The sequence below is a fragment of the Rhipicephalus sanguineus genome, chromosome 8, assembly GCF_013339695.2.
Source record: "Rhipicephalus sanguineus isolate Rsan-2018 chromosome 8, BIME_Rsan_1.4, whole genome shotgun sequence".
NCBI classification, from domain to species: domain Eukaryota; kingdom Metazoa; phylum Arthropoda; class Arachnida; order Ixodida; family Ixodidae; genus Rhipicephalus; species Rhipicephalus sanguineus.
In genome coordinates this window covers 16,182,116-16,205,304 of record NC_051183.1, presented here as the reverse complement: position 1 = coordinate 16,205,304, position 23,189 = coordinate 16,182,116, and the positions used below count along the sequence as shown (strand labels likewise).

At 49.3% G+C, this 23,189-nt stretch overlaps 1 protein-coding gene across 1 annotated transcript in view; it reads left to right on the top strand.

Moving 5' to 3' along the window:
• Window positions 1–22,797, top strand: part of LOC119401451 (venom metalloproteinase antarease-like TtrivMP_A) — a 36,149-nt gene extending 13,352 nt beyond the window's left edge. The window contains exons 8-14 of the mRNA XM_049418771.1: window positions 2,084–2,211; window positions 2,534–2,583; window positions 7,751–7,859; window positions 9,955–10,090; window positions 16,912–17,052; window positions 21,171–21,281; window positions 22,656–22,797. Of these exons, the coding sequence (XP_049274728.1) occupies window positions 2,084–2,211; window positions 2,534–2,583; window positions 7,751–7,859; window positions 9,955–10,090 (423 nt within the window). The 3' untranslated portion in view covers window positions 16,912–17,052; window positions 21,171–21,281; window positions 22,656–22,797. The remainder of the gene's footprint in view (window positions 1–2,083; window positions 2,212–2,533; window positions 2,584–7,750; window positions 7,860–9,954; window positions 10,091–16,911; window positions 17,053–21,170; window positions 21,282–22,655) is intronic.
• The last annotated feature ends 392 nt before the right edge of the window (window positions 22,798–23,189 follow it).

Genomic DNA, 23,189 nt, shown 5'->3' with positions numbered 1-23,189 from the left:
TCTTGCTGTAATAAGTAGTGGGATGAATTACTTTCGAGGCCTGGTAATTTAGAAGTGTAATGAATTACTTGAAGAAAGCAATTTCAAGAAAATCGCTCGTTACTTTCTCCGTCACATTTGACGAAAATATAGCACGCCCGCCTCACTTATGGCATGTAAAATTCACCAAAAAATGAGAAAAAAATTGGGGGACTCTTAAGCTTCTCCTTTAAGAGTTGAACGCAATAGCGAAATCCGGCCCCTAGTGCGCACTTCAACCACTAAGTGCATACTTATTAATGTGTATTGTTACACACACACTCACACAGACACACACACACACGCGCGCGCGCGCGAATGGTACATACAGGTTTTTGATCTAAAGCAAGAGTCGCATGGCCTCCAAGATACACGCCGCGCTCGCCATCTCGGAGGCCATGAAGAGTCTCACAATGCCTCACAGATGGCAGGACATTATCTAGCGTTTGCTGTTTGCTCGATCAACGCCTCCTCTGGAAAGCCGGCATTGGCTTGATATGTTTTCCGCTAGATGGACATAGTTGTCCCTTTTTAGAGCTGTTTGAATGTTCGTGTGTGTTTTTAGCGGCGATGGCTGCACTATCCCGGCCTTTTTCGACGTAGTTTGATGGCTCCCAAATGCGCCTACAAATCGCCGAATGGGCTCGTTTTCGTCGTGACACCTGTCGAAGAAAATACGTTGAGGAGACTCCTTCCACTACATGGCATTTATGTAGTGTTATTTTCCGAAGCAGCTGCAAGCAACATCGTGGCTTTGTGGCTTTGTGGTAGGACACCGGCTTGCCACGTGAACAGCCCGGGTTCGATCATCAATAGGATCGAAAATTTTATTCTTTATTTTATTTGCTTCTTTCTCGATTTTTCGCTCACGGACGATTTTTCGCTCACAACCAACGGTGCCGACACCGACGCCGACGGCGGAATTTCTGCGACACGAACTCTCTAACGCTATCGTGTCAAAATAGGAAACACAAGTGAATTAGAGTGCCAGAACCTAAGAGGCAGCTACTTGTACGACGCAACGAAGATTTCTGAGATTTCAATGCGCAAGTGTTTTTATTGAAATGTACGTGTATCAGTTAGAGCATGAATGACCTATCTTTGTCAAAGTAACTTCAAAGTAATTTCTCTACTCTTCTGAAGTAACAGTAATGTAATGTCACTGCTTTCGGTCAACTGTAATTTGTGGCGCAATTTAATTACTTTCTTGAAAATTCTAGAAAAGTAATTACTACCAATTTAATGACTTTGAGGCGTAATTTTGCCATCTCTGCGAAGTATAAACTCAGGACTCTTTTTGGCCTTCCATACCACGATATATAGCGTAAGGACTTTATATTGGTATTTTATTCCAATCTGATGGCGTCAAACATACGTAACAGCCGGCGCGGGTACGTAGGTAAATCCGCAACGGTTTCGCAGCCACCTCATCGTGTGCTATCCTTGTTTATGGGAGTTACCTTTCCTGTCTTTTAAAAACGAATGGCATATCGTCTGCTGTGGCACGCTTTCGGTACACTCTTGAAGACCAGTTGTGCAACTTCGGTTGTTAGGCTAGAATTATTGAGGCAAAAGCCCTAAATGCCTCGCCAGAAGTCTGTTCATGTGACTTCATGAGAAAATAAGCTCTCGATTGGTCCATACACGATTGATATCAGTTGTTAATTGCCTCCTACACTAGCTCCTTTGCCATGCATTCGCACGCCCTTTCTGCCTTGTTTCGCATGACTATCATGTGCGATCAACTGATTTCATTTCGTTTTGTGCGTTTTCGAATGCGCAAGCTCAGATAAGTGGTGTAGCCCGAAAGCGCGAAATCCCGATAGGCTCAACGCTTAACTCTAGCACTGTCCACGTGTTTTAAGGAGAAGTAAGTGGCGAGGAGGAGATAGCCCTTCTAGGAAGGGTAGGGAATCCGAGAAAGAAACCACTATGTCATCTTTGAACTCGGAGTGGTTTAGCGACTCTTTAACAATGATATAAACCTAGTTTAAGGTTAGCGTAAGGTGGAAACAAACATACAGACGCCTCGTATAACACTGATGCTGTCATTCTTGGACAACAGGACGACCCGTTCGCGAAGCACATCCAAGGAGGATACTTGGAAGCGGGACCAACGTTGGACGGGCTCGGCAAATATAAGGAAGCGGGGCGAGTGCCCGGGAATCCTGACATCCTGTTCATGGTAACCGGGTAAGCATACTTCATTCCACATATTGAAAAAATGGCATTATCTAGCTACTTGTACGGGTAATGAGGGCCCCAGGAATGCGTTGTTTCGTCTTCTGCCTCTCTTCCATAGTGGAAGGGAGGCAGAAGACTCTTCGATGGTAATTGTCTGAATGTTTTAAAACAGGCGATTAAAAATGTCAATGTAGGCTGAATGGCATAAGCCCTAGCGGTGGTACAAACAACCACGTAGAGCAATGTCATGTTTTCGTGACGATTAGCATGTCAATACCTACGATATTGCTTTGCCACGGGTTGCGTCACTATGTATGCTACTCTCTTTCAGGCTCGACATGGTCAAGATAAAAGATGCAAAGATGGAAAAAGGCATTAATGGTACGTGGAACGCAGTTTAAAGGCAACGATATGAGGCAACGTTGGTTTCGTTTGCTAGCTGAAGAATGCGCACTCGTTCACAACAGGTTATGAGGCCACAGTGCGGTGGGCTTTTATTGCAATAGCAATTATATTGTTACGAGGCATTGTGGACGAGCACGCCGTTTGAGACGAAGAGACGAGGAAGAAGCTGGAATGCCGCGCGAGATGCTGGCAGCCATTCGGTGGCACAGTTGCTTGTAAATATTGTAAATATACTTGCTGCTGTCTCTCTCGTGTATTCGTCATCCCCGTGACAATTTGGTGGAGGTGCGGGGTAGAAGAACCGCTGTACAACGGAGCTCCGCAGTGGTCGTCGACTCGGAGTTTCCAGGATGGAAGACGAGACCGATGCTATGACTACTCCTGCATCGGCCACGACAACGCATGCACCGGCCCCGGCAACGCCTGCACCGGCCACAACGCCGCCAACGTACGTGTTGACGCATCCGAAAAACCCTGGGACGTTCTGCGGTACGGATGAAGTCGACGTCGAAGATTGGATTGCTGACTATGAGCGTACCAGTGCTCTCAATCGTTATGACCCGACTCTCATGCTGGCCAACGTGCTCTTCTACCTAAAAGGCACGGCGAAGGTATGGTACGAGAACCATGAGGAGGAGATCGGAAGTTGGGACACATTTAAGCGAAAACTGTGCGACTTGTTTGGAAAGCCCATGGGTCGAAAGGCAGCCGCAAAGAAAGAGCTATCCACCCGTGCTCAGACGTCCACTGAACCCTACATATCGTATATTCAGGACGTGCTGGCTCTTTGTCGTAAAGTCGACAGCGACATGTCGGAGTCGGACAAGGTTGGCCACGTGCTGAAGGGTATCGCGGACGATGCGTTCAATCTATTACTGTGCCGGAATTGTGCGACCGTCGACGAAATTATTGAGGAATGCCGGCGTTTTGAACAGGCCAAAAGCCGACGTATTGCAAAGCCATTTTCTCGGCTGCCAAACACAGCTGCGACGTCTTCATGCGAAGATGGACTGACCTCTCATCTGCAGTCGTCACCGGCATCCGATATTACACGAATCATCCGTCGGGAAATCGAAGCAATTGCGCCTGCTCTTCCCAACAACGGTCACGTTGATTCGCACCTGCCCTCAGTTGCCCTCGTCCAGTCAATTGTGCGGGAGGAACTCGGCAATTTGGGCTTCGCTGTCTGCGCCGTTGCTCAGTGCCGGACATCTGACGTTCGCCCAAGGTCGCCGCCTCGCCCCAGGTCGCCGCCCCAGGAACAACGGTTTTCTCCACGGTCTCGTAATCCGGCTGAATGGCGAACAGCAGATGATCGGCCGATCTGCTTCAACTGCCGCCGTATAGGTCACGTCGCACGACATTGCAACAACCGTTGATGTCGTTCATGTGTCGCGCCTCAAACGCTACTACACTCCCAGTGCTGAATGGCTTAGGAGGCGCCGTCACGGCGCTCCGTCCGCCGGGGGTGATGTTACGAGGCATTGTGGACGAGCACGCCGTTTGAGACGAAGAGACGAGGAAGAAGCTGGAATGCCGCGCGAGATGCTGGCAGCCATTCGGTGGCACAGTTGCTTGTAAATATTGTAAATATACTTGCTGCTGTCTCTCTCGTGTATTCGTCATCCTCGTGACAATATGGTGTGGGAATCGAGCGCGCCCTTCCCTTTGGCGCCTCGTTCCCCAGCTAGCGCGCGTGTTGGCCCCGCGCGGCTCGAGCGCCGGGAACCGCCGTTAATCGGCAGACCACGGCGGCAGCGCCAGGCCTCTTTGTCTGGTGCGAGCCATGCGTCAGCTTCCCGGCGCGCGGGCACGCGTCCGGGCATGCCTCGACATGCTCACATGCTCACGCCACCAAGCTAGCTTACGTCACTGCGCAACGCCTGTTCTCATTGGCCGCCAGTGACAACCCCCTTCCCCCTTGAGCTCGCTTCTGTCTGGCGCGGGCTTGCCCGCGTCAGATGCTCTCAGGCCGGCACGAGAGGTTGACGCGCTGCTCTGGCAGGCGGCTTCTCGTCCGTGCGCTTGACTGCTGCCCTTTGTGTGGTAGTCGTAGCGCCGCTGGCAAGCGTACTCGATCGGTCTTGCGGAGTTCCCTTTACGGCCTGCAAGCCCGTGACTGTCGTACTGTGCTGCATCTTGGGTTAATAAACCCGTGTTGTTTGTTGACATCCTGCCTCGAGTGCCTTTTCTGCGCCGTGCCGGAGTCGACGAACCCGGCCGTAGCGTCTTTGTTCGCTGCGGCAGTGGAGAACGTCGCGTCCCTTCACGGTCGCCTCGCAGGGTAAGCTTTGTGCTAAACCTATCTCCACATAACTGGCGCCCAACGTGGGGCCCGAACCCACGACCCTGGGATTAAGAGTCTCATGCTCTACCGACTGAGCTATAACGTCTCCGACCTCAAACCTTTCGTTGCCCGCAGCAACGACTTTGGAGGGGGGGAGGCGGTCACCGAACCGCAGGAAAACCGTGAGAAGGCTGGCTCCAAGCCACGCCATCGGTACAATCTGCGGAAACGCACCTAAGCAACCTTGCTCCCACTGACAGGTAGCTGGACTTTATTCCATACCATGACAGCGAATGGAGAATAACCGCTAAGGTGCGGCGGCACACGTCTGGAAGTGGTAGAAGGCCCTCTTGGCCGAACAAACCCTCTGACGTGTTGTCCAAGCCATAACCTGGCAAGCGCCCCCTTTGTTGGGCAGCACTGTCAGGCAGGCACCCTTTTTGGCAAGCCGGCTATGCCGGGGGCATTTCTGTCCACTCCTGCATCGCCCCGTCGTCTCCCTGTGCCTACCGTGCCACCAGCCTGCTCCAGACCTGATGGCCTGCCGTTCCCCGGTCCTCCCCGCTGTGGCCTGATTCCTGCCTTCTGGCCTGCAGCCACCACCTCCACCCAGCCTTACCCACCTGGCAGCCTCGGCGGCTGGTCCGCCCACTCAAGCTTTGGCCCAGGCCCGAGTGTGGTCGCTCCGGCTTCCATTCCTGGCTGCCTGCTGTTCCTGCCTGCCGTTCCTGTGTGGCCCCCGTCCCAGCGACTTTCGGCGGTTGGCTGTCGCACGCAACTGGCAGCCACGCCTCGTACGTTCCTGGCTGCCAACTTCTCCAGTCCGGTGAACTTCAAGCGGGCTGGCTGCCCGCCCTTGTGCAGTCTTGCCCCCGTTCCTCCTGGGCTGTGGACCTTCTTCCCGGCGGTGGGCTGTCCCCGGTGGTGGAACTTGTGGTGGGACTTTCGGTGGAACTTTTGCGTGGCCATGGCCGACCTATGGACTTGTACCATCGGGAAGACGACACCCCCCCTGTTGGACTTTGCCCCGTTGGCCAGCCCCCTTGCGGCTGAGCTGACCTTGCCACTTGGCCTCGGACAGCCTCTTTCACAGGCTGGCCTCGGTCTTTAGGAGGGGGGAATGTGGGAATTGAGCGCGCCCTTCCCTTTGGCGCCTCGTTCCCCAGCTAGCGCGCGTGTTGGCCCCGCGCGGCTCGAGCGCCGGGAACCGCCGTTAATCGGCAGACCACGGCGGCAGCGCCAGGCCTCTTTGTCTGGTGCGAGCCATGCGTCAGCTTCCCGGCGCGCGGGCACGCGTCCGGGCATGCCTCGACATGCTCACATGATCACGCCACCAAGCTAGCTTACGTCACTGCGCAACGCCTGTTCTCATTGGCCGTCAGTGACAACCCCCTTCCCCCTTGAGCTCGCTTCTGTCTGGCGCGGGCTTACCCGCTTCAGATGCTCTCAGGCCGGCACGAGAGGTTGACGCGCTGCTCTGGCAGGCGGCTTCTCGTCCGTGCGCTCGACTGCTGCCCTTTGTATGGTAGTCGTAGCGCCGCTGGCAAGCGTACTCGATCGGTCTCGCGGAGTTCCCTTGACGGCCTGCAAGCCCGTGACTGTCGTACTGTGCTGCATCTTGGGTTAATAAACCCGTGTTGTTTGTTGACATCCTGCCTCGAGTGCCTTTTCTGCGCCGTGCCGGAGTCGACGAACCCGGCCGTAGCGTCTTTGTTCGCTGCGGCAGTGGAGAACGTCGCGTCCCTTCACGGTCGCCTCGTAGGGTAAGCTTTGTGCTAAACCTATCTCCACAATGGGCAGTCTCGGCTGGTTTTTGCCGCCGTCGTGATTCACCGTATATGTATAAGTGTATATATATATATATATATATATATATATATATATATATATATATATATATCTATATATCTATATATATATATATATATATATATATATATATATCTATATATATATATATATATATGTATATATATATAGATATATATACAGTCCCAAAGAAAAATAATTCAGAAAAATGCTTCCGAAGCGCGTAATCGAACCAGTGACCTCTCGCACCGCAGCGCGTGGCGCTAACCACTACGCCACAAAGCGCACATCCTTCAGGTAGCTAACGGCGAGCGTTATATACAAACATATGCTGGCAGGACTCAGAGAGGGCAGGCGCTTATAAGCGTTTCTTCATTACCAGCGAGATGGTGTGAGGGGCGCAACGGCGCATTTAAAAGTCGTCGGCCAGCTCGCTCGCTTCGTATATTTGCGCAGGGAGAACCTTGCCCTTCCGCTGTCTGCTCGCGCCGTAGTTGCTGCCGGGGGACAGATGTTTCTGCAGCGTAGCAGCGCGTCCATCATGGGCCGCTTTTCTTGCTATCGCATTCATTGCTTGGTCCTTGCGGCGAAAGTGGGACTTTTTCGTTGAGTAAACGCCTATACTTATTCGGGGAACACACGGTAGTGAGAGTGACTGCGCTGTTGTTAAGAGAACGGAGTCAGCAAACAGTACTTATGTGGAGATATAGTTCAGATGGGACCCCATATTCGGTGATTACCGTGCTAGTAGGAGATCCAAGAAGGTCTGTTTTTTTCTAAGTTATCCCATCATTGAACTTTAGTCTTCAGAAATTGCCCCGGACTCATGTACCCTAATCACTGTCGGGATTGCTGGACTGATGTCATCGCTATCATTGTACATTCTTACGTTACCAGAAAAGGAGACGTGGGCAGCAATTACAGACACCGCGGTGTAAGTTCCTTCTAATAATTTTTGTGTGTGCGCTCCTATTGTTCCCTACTCTAAACGATCGATGTATAAAAAACATACTTGTCAATAATTCTAAACTACACTGTATTCTTCAGGGCTTGCGTTCGTTGGCACAGTCTGCAAAAAGCACAACATTGGCGAGGGTGAAGACACCGCCACTACTTACTCGGGAACTCACACGATGGCCCACGAGCTCTGTCACGTGTAAGTACACTTGGCTCGAACACAAGCTTAAGCTAATTGCAAATGAGTTCTGCGTAATCCGGCGAGTTCGCGGCGGGACTGTGAAAGGGATAATTGGCATCCATCTGTTTGTAGCAGGGAGCCAGAAGGAAATTCGTACGGATTTCTCAGAAAGGAAAGCTTCTAGTTGAAGAAAAGTTCGTTCTCGTCCGGGGTTCGAACCCGGGACCAACTCCCTTCCAGGGTGCTTGTTCTACCAACTAAGCTAACCGGGATGCTAGCAACTGGCAGCGCGAGGTCGAATTAGTCAATTAATCAACAACTAATTTGCCCACACGCTACGATATGATTATGTGGCACGCCGTATTGGAGGGCTTCGGAAATTTCAACCATCTTCTGTTCTTTAACATGCACTGACAAACCACAGTACACTGGCCTCTACCATTTCGCCTCCACCGAAATGCGACTGCCGCGGCAGGAATCAAACCCGCGACCTTCGAGTCAGCACCGTAACCACTCATCCACCGCGGCGTACCTGCCACTTACTAGCATCCTGGTTTGCTCAATATGTAGAGCGACCGCCCTGGAAAGGCGTTGGTCCCGGGTTTGATTCCATGACCACGACGAAGTTTTCTTCGACTAGATGCTTTGCTTTCTGAGAAATCCATATGGAGTTCCTTGTGGCTAAGTGCTACAAACTGTTGGTTGTCAATGATCCCTTTCAGAAACTTCAGCAGTATGCTCATAGTAATATATCAGGTGAATTTCTCCTAAGAGCAATCGTCGTAATATGCGAACCATCTAATGCGATGAAGGAGAAGCATAGAGGTACGCATGCACCACTTTATCACATTGTTTTAAGGGCATGTAGCCAACACAACCTAACAATTAGCAAATACTAATGACTAATGACTAATGACATACATTTCATACCATTTATAGCATCGCAAGCCATGACATTCTGGCACGTACCAAGTTGAGGAAACGGCCTGGATGGCTCTGCGACGTTCGTTTATGCCATTCATGCCATGATATAGATGACGCAAGTACCATATGACATTCATATTGTCACGTAGTCCTGACATTGAAGAAGGCCGTAGTCGGCGGCTTCGAGACGAAACTCTCTATTCGGGCGAATTTGTGCCCGGGAAATGAAATGTCATGATACAAGAAATATACGCTGTACACTGATAGCGGCGAACAGAGCGTCCGTCGGTTAATGTGATCTGCGGAGTCGCGTTGGCATTTATACATGCGGCAGTGAAGGTTCTAGCGATATCGCTGGTGCTCGCGAAAGCTCTCGAATAAACTTGACTATTCGCGTCCTGCACGTAATGTAAGAGAATGATCTCAAACAATCCCGAAGCTTCCCGAACGTTGCGACGCGGTTTTACGCGTTGATAACAGCTTTTGTGGGTGAAACCCGAATGCATAGAAATAAAGCTAGAAACATGCGTGGCAATATGTGTCATACAAGTATGTCATGCCATACACATTGGGATGTAATAAGTGTAATGTAACAAAACAATTAGTGAAGCGACGACTACGGCATCAAGGGGCAGAAGGCAAAACAGGTGGAGGATATAGGTGGAGGAGAGCACCGAGACGTAGGCGGCTAGATAGATAGATAGATAGATAGATAGATAGATAGATAGATAGATAGATAGATAGATAGATAGATAGATAGATAGATAGATAGATAGATAGATAGATAGATAGATGGCAGTAGCGTAGCCACAATTTTGTTTTTCGGGGAGAGTTCTACCATAGATGTACGGTAGAACTTATTGAATGTTCGTGCGTATATATATATATATATATATATATATATATATATATATATATATATATATATATATATATATATATATATATATATATATATATAATTAAAAAAATTCTGGGTGTTTTATCCCCCAACCCTCCCTCCCCACTCCTGGCAGTGATAGATGGGCTGATAGATAGGTACCGTAAAAATGCCTTTGGTTCGGCAAGAGATGATTCGCGGCATCTCTCATAATCATATCCTGATTTCGGGATGTTAAACCCCAACAATTGTTTTATTATAAGAGATGACCTGCTTTCAAAAAAATCCAATAAATTATTTGTCACGCAGGATGGGATCACCACACGATACGACACCCGAATGTCCTTGGGAAGAAGGATACCTGATGAGTTACGTGGACGGAGGACTAAAAAAGTATCGCCTCTCTCCTTGCAGCGAAAAGTTGATACGAGGCGTCTATAAGTAAGTTGCAGCGTTACTTAATCGCTGTGAAAGGCAACATACTCCATGTGGCAGACAACCAGGCACAAAAATTAATGCAGAATCTCCGCAATGGAGAGATGTGAAACAGTGCACAGCATCAGCGTCTTCTTTTTCTATTACTTGCTTGCTTGCTTGGCCCTTAAAGGGACCAACAACTGATATTTCTCGACACAGGTTTTTATGGCGCGACACGAAGCTCACCCTTCGTAGCTGTTGTAGCTGCAGTGGTTTATTCGAAAAGCACGTAGTTATTTTATAAGCCGTATTTTTCGATCTGAAAGGCTCCAAACACACATGGAGGCTTGCTCCAGCAACGCTGAGAATTGATAGCGATGCCGCTAGCCCTTGTGAAAGCTGTCGTTGTTCTGCTTTCGCAGGAGTTACTGTAACTATGCTTAACCACCTTTATTCTGAGCTTTCCAACCATTTTTGAAAATAGCAAGCTGTTACAATGAGATGTGTGGCTTTATACACCTTCCCGGTATTTGTACAGCGTTGTGTGCGCCTGCGCCCAAGGTTGCCTGCGCCTGTGTCATGGATGGCTTGTCCCGGCGTCGTTACTCTCTCGATACACGAGCCAAGCCAAGTAATCGAAAACGTAACTGTGCATATGCATGGCCGCACCGAGTAGCAGCGCGCGTCATTTCTGAGACGAAGTGTAGGTAGCAAAACTATGTCGCTCCAAAATCTTAGCGACCTGGAAACTGCGTGCATGGTTGCATGAGCACGCTGAAAGTTGCTCAAGACGCGCTGACGAGCATGGGATCATTACGTCACGCGAAGGCAGCGCCACTTTAATGCATACTACTAACGCAGGCCTGTATGTACATTATTATGGAGTAATACCTTTTAATATAAAGAAACGAACAATATTTCAGTGCTAACAAAAAAATCGTCGACCGCGTACAGCAATCAACGGTCACGTGGCCGTCTTCATCGAATCATTCTTGTTTTTTTTTCCGCCAGAGGCGCCACAGGTCATATTTGGCGACTTTCAATTAAGAAATAAAAATATAAATCCATCTCTCAAGAAAAAAACAGGGTTGGTTTGGGTCAGTGAGACGGACAATCTTTACATCAGTGGAGTCAACTCATTTCATATTCTGGGCAGTTGTCGGTCCCTTTAATTCTTGGCTCTGACTCACAAACGGGGAATTGGCCATGAAACCGTGTAGGGAAATTGAGAATTTAGACGAAGCAAAAGGAACTAATCGGCCGTCTAGGGTATACATACAGAAAAATTGGGGAATTATTAGTTTATGTACTAATAAAAATAGGAATAGACCAATCATGTGGAATACAACGAATTAGCGAGAGGAAGTCCGATTTACCAAATTTTGATTGAGAATAATTACCAAGAAATTCTTGTGTCTCTGACATATTCGCATACGGCTAAGCAAACGTTCCCGTTGCTGTGGCCCAGAGAAGATGCCCCTAGGGAAACAATATTTTCAGAGTTAAGAGTAATTCTTAAGTTTCTTATTAACATTTGGAGATGCTTTTAGGGGCGAAGCTCGTTATGCCGTGGGTCTGTCCATCCTCCGTTTGTAGCGTTCTAGTAGCCACCTCTAGCTCGTGAGAAGCGCGCGTTCTGGTATGCAGTAGAAGAAGACGACGTTGACGAGTGAGACTCTCGTGCGTGTTCGCCTGTGTGGCATTCTTTCTTCTTTAATGCGCGCGTTCTGGTATGCAGTAGTAGAAGAAGACGACGTTGACGAGTGACACTCTCGTGCGTGTTCGCCTGTGTGGCGTTCTTTCTTCTTTACTACGTCTCGTGTTTTCCACGACACCCGAAGACAACATTTCAGAAGTAACGCGCCATGAGGCTCCCTCTTCGCACGCTTTCTCTTTAGCTCGGAGTCGCCAGATGGAAGACAAGGCTGCGGAACGGAGGGCACGGAAGGCGGCGGCAGCGCGCGCTCGCAGACAGAATACTGAGGTGAGAGCCCGCGAGGCCGAAGCTGCTCGGTGGGCTGATACGTAGTGTTTATAGTCTTCAATAATGGATAGCGTGAATCCGAACAAGACAAAAAAGGAACACAGATGCGCAGGACAAGCGTTACTCGCAACTAAGCTTCATTCAGCAAAGTTTCCCTAGATATATACACAGCCGAGTGGCACGCGCAGGCGCGCTGCGCGTACTTACGTACGTTACAGTCACAGTTGTAGTTGTTACAGTTGTTTTGCTTATACTTGTCCGTTATGATGGAGAACGCACGCACGAACCCGTGTGCATCTGTGGAAGGTGATCTTGACAGTTCTTGAACAAGGTCATCATCACCGTGTCCGTGAGCCCGAGCAGCTGGATCGGACTTGTTATTCGAATTCGTTCGTGATCGCGGTTACGAGAGCTCCAAGTGCAGTGAAGTACGACGTATAGGGAACCCAAGCTCAAGTTTGCGGCGCGACGACAGCGCCGCGCCAGCCGCGCTGCGGCTCTGTCGGAAAGCTCTGAAACTTCTGCGCGGCCAACTCAGCCCCTTTCACGGTAGCGGCAGCGCACGTGCGCACGCGTTCTTCTCTCGGTGCGGGTAATTGGGGGGCCGTCAGTTGGGTACGTTGAACCGAGAGGCTTGCTGTGCGAAGCTGCGCATTTCCGCGATGGCAGAAGCGACCCCGCGGAAGCGCAAGCGTGGTCCGAAGTATTGCGGTTTAGCGGCCAGCCACAACAGTGCAGACAACACCAAGGCAAGGCACACGATTCACGTGTTAAACTGTATCGTTTCCCGGGCGTGTCGTACGAGAAATAAAGGCGGCAAGCGTGGATAGCGGACAGCGCTGTCTCGCCTTCTATTTTGGCTGTCTGAGTTCACCGCTTTCGTTCGTTCCGACTACCTGAATCGGTAAGTAACGCGGCACGTGCACGCAGCGACTACATTAATGATTACTCGCTGTCTTCTCGTATTGTTAAAGTCCAGTTACGGTTGTAGGTGAACCAACTTTGTGTTTTGATTCCCCGTGTTCGTGAGACCTACCCGTCGTTGTTGAACGTTCACATTCGCGTTATACCGTTAGCATTGCGCGGTTGGTTGAATTCAACTAAACTCGGCACATTGTCAGAAGTTCGGCGCCTGCATTTTACGCGTTGGGAAGACTGCTTTATCACGCCGGAACGGACGTCTGTGCATTTGCAGCAAGCTTTGACATCGTTCTGCAGGTTTGCCTTGTTTTTGTCACTTTATTAGGGTGATATATATTTAAGCCGCTAAATATAACTGGCACTTATTACATGCTTTGCAATTGCAACCTTGAAGTAACCACCTTCTGACTTTGTGCGATTTTCTAGCCGCGTTCACGCAGCAGGTTTTATACGCCTGTCAAGTCCATACCATAAAAAGAGACTGCAAGCATGACGCGAGGGCCGAAAAAACGGGGCGAGCAGTTCATCTTGCTTCACAGTGGTTAAAGCTCAGCTAGCTGCCTCGCGTCTTAATCGGCGGGTGATTCTCCAGCGGCACGGAGGACTTGACTCTAACCTTCTCAGGAAGCAGTGCCATGGCCGTATAATCTTTTTTTCGCACGCCGCAAACGTTTGTTCACGAAAGTACACGGCTGCTACTGTAAGCATGCCATATCAAAACAACAATCATATGATTCGTAGTCCACGCCGCAGAACATCAATAGCGTGTACGGCTTCATTTCGGAGTGCATGTGGACCATTATTCATCTTTAACATGACAGAATGAGACTTACCTCGAGGTATACGTCCTACACGGTGTAATCGCGACTTGGGAAATGCATTTCGCTTTGAGTTGGGCGTCGTTGTTGTCGATCGTCTGCTCTTCACCGTTAACGTGATTGACGAGCCTTTCTCATTTTATCAAGTTCGCTTTTCGGAAGTGCCAGTCAAGCTTGAAAATCCTTTTGAAGCCGCACTGCAAGCGGTACATTGTGAGGCGGCGCAAGTGCACCGCGAGAGCTCTGCACGTGCAAAGCGAGCGGCAACGCGGTGGAGAGAAGGGAAAACGCGCGCTGCTAACACCCCAGTTTCTCTTTTTCTGCCAGAGATGGCGCTGCCTGTCAAGAGTAGCAGCGCCGCTAAGCGTTGCTTGGGATCCCGGATACCTCTTACGATGAAATGATCTATGATTACCCCTGTCCTGTACGTGGCAGCGAGGTATTTTGATGTCCTGTCCTCATCCAAGCCGTCTTTCCCGCAGCTTCGGCCTCGCAGGCTCGAACGGCGGAGTCTTCTCGCAGCAGCCGCGCAGCTTGTCGACGCCGCGAAGCAGATTCCACCGTTCGAGCCCGCGAAGCCGAAGCTGCTCGACAAGCTGCACGGCTGCGGCGAGAAGACCCCGCCGTTCGAGCCCGCGAGGCCGAAGCTGCTCGACAAGCTGCAGGGCTGCGGCGAGAAGACCCCGCCGTCCGAGCCCGCGAGGCCGAAGCTGCTCGACAAGCTGCACGGCTGCGGCGCGAAGACCCCGCCGTTCGAGCCCGCGAGGCCGAAGCTGCTCGACAAGCTGCACGGCTGCGGCGCGAAGACCCCGCCGTTCGAGCCCGCGAGGCCGAAGCTGCACGGCTGCGGCGCGAATCGGATCTTCAAAATGTGAAGGACCGTGAAGAGGCGAGAAAGCGCGCGTACCGGCAGGCAGAGCCGGAGGCTGTGCGAGCACGTGAAGTGGCTGCAAAACGCATCAGGCGGGCTCTGCCCGAAGGCGCCGACGCGCGCTTCCAGCGGGACTTCCTTGATAACAGTTTCGGCCATAATTGCGGCGTGTGCAACAGATTGTGGTTCTCAAACAATCTAGTCACAATATCTCCCATCAAGAAGGACCACGCTCGCGCCAATGCCATTGCCGTGCTGCAGCGCGAGTTCGCTTCGCCCCACTCATCATCATTCACCATGTGGATATGCTGTGATTTTTTCCTGAAGCTAGTGAAACGACGGCAAGTAAGTAAGAAGTGATTGATTTGTTCAGGTTCTGGACAGTAAAAGCATAGAGGAGACGGCACCAGATTAGACCTGTGTAAATAAATATTAAGAGAACTTGTACGGCATCACAATCTTGTAAAAGATACTTCCAATTTGCACGTGGGACACCACTTATTACTTAATGAACTTACACTATTTGTTGAAGCCAGGACCGTCGTATCGAAAGATCAACTGTAGTGTGGGCGTTCGTTATAAACATCTTCATGCGTACATTGTCATCATCATAATGCGTTTCGTTATGCATTCTCATCGTCGTCGAGTATCATCATCATCATCATCATCATCATCATCGTGCCTGTTCGCTGCCGGGTGTTCGGGCCAAATAAACGTCTGCCCAACCAAGACCTCTTAATATCACTTCCGCTAGGATGATGTCTCCAGTAAAGGCATTTTTACCACCAGTGCTGTAGTTTTTTTTTTTTTTTGTAAGTTATAGGCACTCCACCTGGTGCAGGTAGTTTGTTTGTTTGTTTCCTGAAAATTATGGCACTTACCCACTCTGCGTATCGTTAACTGCTCTCTTATAACTTCAAGAATGCGTACTAATATTAATAATAAAAAAACTAGGTTAAAAAAAGATTGAAAAGAAAAGCAAATGATATATAGCTAATGCATTGTAACATTTTTAATTACTGTAAGAATATTTATTAAAGCAGAGATTAAAATGGGATACGTTTTGTAGCTTGAATAAAATCACACACCGCATCGAATACATACATCTCTGCGGCAATGTCCCAAAACGGAGGCACCGAAGCTTACGACTATTTCTGCATATAAACTTCAATCTATTTTCGAAAGTGGAATAACTAGAAGTCGTTTTCTAAGTAATGAATACCTGTGACATGACAAAAAATAATGTTCAACACTTTCTATTTCTTCACAGTATACACTTGACATTTCCTTTTCACCCTTCTCTCTCTTCTTCAACTATTCACTTTGCATATTCGAATGCTATTCTTCTTCCTTCTTGCGCGTCACGTACAGGTGGTTCCCGAAGGACCCGCACGGCTGTCGCGTGACCTTGTGAATCACTTCGCCGGTGATTGACCAGGTCGGGTTCACAGCGCCGGTGACGATGTATAAATTCGCGTACATTGTGTTCTTCCCCCCACCCCATTTAGGCCTCCAATGGCGCTGGGGGTATTGCGTAAATAAGTAAAAAGAGTACATTGAGAGAACAGTTCTAGATGTGCAAGTAATCGCATAAGTAAATTACCTGTAGAAGCTGTTTAGAATACGAACCACACGCTCCCCCCCCCCCCCCCACCCACCAGATTATAACTCCCGCCCGCGATCTAAAACAAAAATTACACCATCTCCCGCTAAAGGGGACCATGAGGCGATGCGAAGCCGGAGCACTTGCACGATCGCGTTTCGTTGGCGTTCATTGGGTATACTACCGACCTCGCGTCGTGGAACGCGAAGAGGGACGCTACGCGCGTCGTATCTTCCATCTAGCCTGGCCGTTAATTCTCACAGGGCGAGCGGGGAACGCGGTCGACAGGCGGGCGAGAGGGGGGCAGCGTAGGAGAGGAGAGAGAAGGGGAGGGGACGCGCATGCGCTCGAGCTCATCGCGGCGTTGCGCAGGAGAGAATTTCGGCATGTCTATGCGTTTCAGAGGAAGAGTGGAAAGGGGGAGGGGAGAGGGAAAGTGGAGAGGGGAAGGGGAGAGGGTGAGTGGAGAGGAGGTGTATGGAGAGGGTATGCGCATGCGCAGTAAGGGTGGTCACGCCGCACACCACCACCACCACCACCACCGCCACCAGATTGAGCTCCGCCTTAAGATACTTCGCATCTAAAAATCCAGTGTAAAACTTCGCAGGGCTGAATGTAGCAGTTGGCGTGTGATTCTCTTTATTGCAGGAAGCTTCCGCCAGAATGTGTAGACGTGTCGACAGAGACGAACTACATGAGTAAGCACAAGAAATATCCAGGTCAAACAGTGCGCGAAGTGCATATATGCAAAAAGCGGTTCAACAAACCTGGCAAGAAATGGTTTACGAGAAGGGTGAGTAACATAAATTCACTCTCTCTCGCTTTTCCTTTAAGAATGGAGCAGTTCTATGGCTGTGCCTGACGACAAATGATTGTCCCCGTCGCATGTCACGCTCCTGTTCCCAGATACACCCACAGATGGCGTAACTGCCCCGGTTGCGCACGAAGCGGTAGCCGTCCAGAGATATGGGGAAGGGCGGCTCGGGCGTGAACATAGTGAGACTAATGTCACTGTAGCAGGGAAATCTCCTCTCTGCAAATAAGGTAATCGTAGGCACCCACACAAAACCGCATAACACCACAGACAATCACAGAAAATCACAGGGGAAGCACAGAAGAACCGCAGTCCACTGTTTCTGCCGACTTCACGCTGGGTGGAATTGGGGGAAGTTTTTTCTTGAGCAAGTTCTCTCAGACGACCCCACCCAACGCCTCCTCTTGAAAGAAGCCTGCGGCGTCGCCGGCTATCCCATTGTAGCCGCCTTGCCTTAAGTTGTCGTCGCTTGCCGCGGGATGGCGCCACGTACTCCCCTCTTGTTTTCAATGGGGCTGGGGTGGCGTGACGTCAGGGGTGGGAGTATGCTCATGCGCAAATGTGTGTTGCAAGCGGCCACCGCAAGGACTGCTAGCTACCGCCTCCAGTAGAAACGAGGAAAGAAGGGAAGGGAAGGACATGAGGTTTCTGTCTCACGCGGCGGCCATCCTTCTAGAGGAGGCGTTGGCCCAATATGCTCCGAGCTAAGCCTCGCGAAGAATTCTCGCCATCTTCAGAACAATTTCTCGTGAATCATTAGCGTATAACAATGGACTCTGCCGCACACGAAGGACGCGCCACCTACCGGACATACCGGTGAACCACGAATTTGAGTTAGACATCACCCTGCAGCTATACACCTTTCCACACAAAGCTACCTGGGCGCCGCCATAATCTCCTCTGGGCTGTGGTAAAGAGGCGTGCACCCCTCACCAAAAACGCGCTGCCGAGGCAGTAACGTCAGCGCTTGTGCCCTCATGCTACATTGTAGAAAGGGTGAAGGAAGGGAATTTTTGAAGGCTCGCTTCTTTGTTTGACACAACCTTAATGAAAACCGGCAGATAATGAATATATAGATAATAAATATACACTCTTTTCTTGGCTTTATTATCTGCTGGCTTTCATTACGATTGCAGAAGGGGGTGTTTTAACAGCGAAGCTGTTCTTAGTCGAGGCTGCCTTGTCCAAGGTTGTGGTAGCGGTGATCACGTGACCTCGCAGTATGGCGAGAGTGATGCTTGGTAGGAAGGGGAGGGCTGCGTGTGTTCCGAGAGGCGAAAGCGTGCTGCGAGAGGCGGTGTATTCATCTTTACAGGATAGCGCGCACTTACTACGGGGACAAAGGGAGAACACGACAACGCACCCTTTGTCCCCGTAGTAAGTGCGCGCTATCCAATGAAGGTTACCTACCAACTCGACCAGTTTTCTTTGTTGAGAGGCGAGGGTGAGGGCGGAGGATGTCGAGGGGTGAACCTTCGAGAAACGCGCCAAGATAGGGGGACAGTGAGGCGCAGTGGAATATAAAATAGCGTGTCAGTACCAATATAGCTCAAAGTTTTACTTAAGCGTGTCAGTGTCAGTGTTCTGGAGTTCGCGCTTCCGCCAATGAACGGATGACTCGAAAAATTCGGCAGATCCCGCGTACCATGGGAATCGATGTTATGCGAAGCATGCGCGGAACGGTGACTGTGGCATAATTTGTCACATTTAGCGCAACGTTACGGAATGACGTTAGATAAATGTGGAAGTGGTATACGCACACTCATATGTTCAAGAGTCGCATATTTATTACAGAACCAGTTGTTTACATTAGCGTTACGATGCCAACAGCAACATGGGTGTTACCAGCAAAAGACGCGGTGGGCTGATATGTAGTGTTTATATTCTTCAATAATGGATAGCGCGAATCCGAACAAGGCAAAGAAGGAACGCAGATGCGCAGGACAGGCGTTACTCGCAACTAAGCTTCATTCAGGAAAGTTCCCCTAGATATATACACAGCCGAGTGGCACGCGTAGGCGCGCTGCACGTACGTACGTTACAGTCACAGTTGTAGCTGTTACAGTTGTTCTGCTTATACTTGTCCGTTATGATGGAGAACGCACACACGAACCCGTGTTCATCTGTGGAAGGGGATCTTGACAGTTCTTGAGCAAGGTCATCATCACCGTGTCCGTGAGCCCGAGCAGCTGGACCGGACTTGTTATTCGGATTCGTTCGTGATCGCGGCTACGAGAGCTCCAAGTGCAGTGAAGTGCGAGGTATAGTACAGCTGGTGGAAATCCCGGATACCTCTTACGATGAAATGATCTATGATTCCCCCTGTCCTGTACGTGGCAGCGAGGTATTTTGATGCCCTGTCCTCATCCAAGCCGTCTTTCACGCAGTGTAAGGACCAGGCATTGTTGGATCTTCATAAATCAATGTTGAAGTCACCGGTAATGATGAGAGGCCTGGTTCTTTCGGCAGATTTATTGTAGGAAGCATTGATCCCGGTTTTTGCGTAATCCACGTGGACGAGTGGATGGTAGTTGAGCGTCTGTCTTCAGCTTCCTCACTTTCCTTGCGTCCGCCGCGGTGGTGTAGCGGTTACGGTGCTCGGCTGCTGACCCGAAGGTCGCGGGTTCGACCCCGGCCGCGGCGGTCAAATTTTGATGGAGGCAAAATGCTAGATACCCGTGTACTGTGCGATCTCGGTACACGTTAAAAGATACCAGATGGTCAAAATTTCAGGAGCCCTTCGCTACGTCGTCTCTCATAATCATATTGTAGTTTTGGTACATAAAACCGCAACAATTATTATCACTTTCCTAACGTGTCCATGTGTGTGTGTGTTCGCGGTTACTGTATTGGTTGAGACTTTACCACCTGCGGCAAATACCCGCAAAACATGAACTCTGGTATGCGGGTATGTATGCGGGTGTTTTTGTACAAAAGTCTTCGGCTTTTATAGCCCCCTCGTCTGCTAACACTGAGACACGGGAAGCGGTGACAGCAGCTCCCGCCAGTACGGTGTGTTGCCGGCCCACCGGAAAGGGTGAAAATGGGCCACTCGATACATCCGTGGATGAGGAGCATGGTCGAGATGTCCAATGGGGTTCACAAGGGCACCAAGCAATGAGGACGTGCCAGTCTCGCGCCTCGAAGAGTGATTCGGTGAACGCCAGGCAAGGAAGGAGGTTGAGTCTGTGGAAGCGTGGGGGGGGAGGGGGGTCGTTGGCTTCGGAGAAGATGGCGACAGCTGTCTCGAGCTCCTGCAATGGTTTATGTCAGCGTTCACGTGAATACATGTCTTGGTTCGACATGTCTTGCATCTCCTACGGCTCTGTCCCACGTTGCGGACAACGCGCAAGAAGGCGGGATTACGACTCCCTCGTCGGTTTCCTCGTAACGCCACAACGACGGGATGCATTCATAAGCACCCTCCAGGAAAACGCGGTGCTAATCACCCCCGCCCAAGTGCCGATACCTCGGGAAACCTTTTGTGGCCGACATGTGCATGCCCAGTGGTGTCCGCCACGATGATTTCCAGGGCCAAATGTAACAATGCGTATTTGTACGCGCCGTTTTCCAATAATCGATTCTCTCACGATCGTGGGCTTGTCGGCGGTCGGCGCGTTTCTGATATGAGAACCTGACCTTTTACCGAGGTGACTTGTCATTTCACGTTGCCACATTTCATTGTTGCCTGAATATGAACGCATGACCGTCGTTGTTGCCTGTAGCAACAGAAGTGTCACGCTGCTAAGCCCGTGGATGACGGTCCGATTACCGGCATATGGAGCAAGGCAACAATCAGGAGGGAGCATGGAGCGATGAGAGAGAAAGAAAGAAAGGAAGGAAGAAAGAAAAAAAGAAAGAAAGAGAGAAAGAAAGAAAGAAAGAAAGAAAGAAAGAAAGAAAGAAAGAAAGAAAGAAAGAAAGAAAGAAAGAAAGAAAGAAGAAAGAAAGAAAGAAAGAAAGAAAGAAAGAAGTGCGTCAGGCCCGCAAACGCAAAGCTTTGCTCGCCCTTATTTACCCAACAAGGAAATGTTAAGATGCTGGAAACAGCTGTCTGGCTATAGCGTTAACAGATATATTTATCTTTCTCTTTCTAGAACTTCGAGCTTAACAAGGAATGTAAAATGGACTGCTGCTACACAGAACATTATAGAACCACTTGCTGGAAAATAAAACTTCTGGCAGGTATGTCGTGCGGCGAAGGAAAGGTTGGTATTTGGGCTCCCATATATTTTATATTACAGATAGACTGTTCTGGGGCTCTAATTATCCGTACTTTAACCTGCCTTATCTTCATATTTTGCGTTTTCTCTGACTACTTTTCTTGCGTTGGTCTACGTTATAATTACGTAACCAATCATTTCCCAAAGAGAATCGTAGAGTGAAGAGTCAACATTTGAACTGGTAAAAAGAGGTTTTATTGGGCATTATGAGATCGCTCACTAGAGTCTTGTCATTTTCATGCTTGTCACCCTGTATAAAAGAAGCGAGGCATACGATCATCGTGCGCAGACATTCAGCGCGTCGCCTTAGGTGAACCGTGATTTAATAAGAGTAGTGAAATATTGATTGTTTTTTTGAACACAGCTTCTCAGTTGCCTACAGTAAAGAATAAACTCAATGACTTGTTGAATACTACCACCGATTAAAAACTAAGTGTATTTGTCATACTATGGAAGTATCTGATACTTTCACTGAAATGATGAAATTGGACAACTTACAAGTTATCCTATGCTCATTTTTTCTGAAACATTCTAAAAGTCATCTTCATACAACGGTTTGGCTTAACCGTTCAGGAGCGATAGCTTTTCTAAAAACAGTTTTATCCGAACAGCGTAAACAGGAAAAATAAGCCCTGCAGCACGCAGTCCGGTAGCATTTCGCCTCCGTCGAAATGCGAAGGCCGGGGACGGGATCAAACGCACGTCCTCTGGGTCTGCGGCCGAGCATCGTAACCACTGAGCCACCGTGGCTGCTTCCCGGTGATGTCCAGTTAGGCATATTCTATTGTGCCTAACCTGTGCAAACTTAACGATTGCGATCTATGCGGTGCCGGTCAAGAAGATCGTGCAGCCATAGCAAGGTTTCATGTTGCCTCGTATAGTTTAACTGAAACATACAACATATGCAGTGGATCTGCATGTTCATTTCTAATTTGAGTCAAATTATTGTCAAGCACCGATAAGAAAATTCTGAAGTCAGCCAATTTCCTGCCACCACTGATATTAAGCATTCTTTGAGGCTGCATGCGGTCTAGATATGAATTTACGAAATGGACCCTGCCGATAAAACAGGGATTCAAGAGGGCACATCATTTTGAACAATTAAATGAAGTGTTTTCAATGTAGGAAAGAACATCGTTCTTAGCAGAGGTAGCCAAAGTAACAACGTAGTTTAGTATTATCGTTTCATATGCACACCGGTTAGCTTTACTTCCCGATGGGACCGGGATATTTTGTATTTACGAGTGAGAAGTCGGAACACATTGTACCATACTCCACTTCAATATTCACTCTCAAGTAATGCGAAAATATTTAAAGGTGCGGTGGGTGGTCAAATAACGTCACGTATTTATTTTGCAGACATGCAAGAGAGGGGTTTGTGGAGCGCACAAATATCCGTAATTAAGAGAAACTTGCACTTGCTCTTACCAGAACTCTTCGAAGAGCGCATCACTGCGGTTTGTTTGCTAAGCAATAAATTACTTTCACTGACGCATGCTTTGTATGTGAGTAAATAAAATTTATCACTCGCGATACTTTAAGCTTGAAACATTACTACCTGCTATACAATTATTATTTGAGGTGTAAGGCTACAGTCAACATGACAAGTTTTTCGGCACTGTAGATAAACTAATGCTGACGTAAACTCCAGTTCCATCCACTGGCTACGCCTATGATTGTCACTAACATCGTCCGTCATACGTGAAAACGCTCTCTTGCATGTTTACCCGTAATGTGGCAATTATGATATAAATGCAAAGATATTAAAGCGGGCCAAAAGACAACTTGCCGCCGGCAGGGACCGAACCTTCAACCTTCGGATAGCGCGTCCGATGCTGTACCAACTGAGCTACAGCGGCGGTCGTCCTCCCGCCCACTTCATTTGGTATTTCT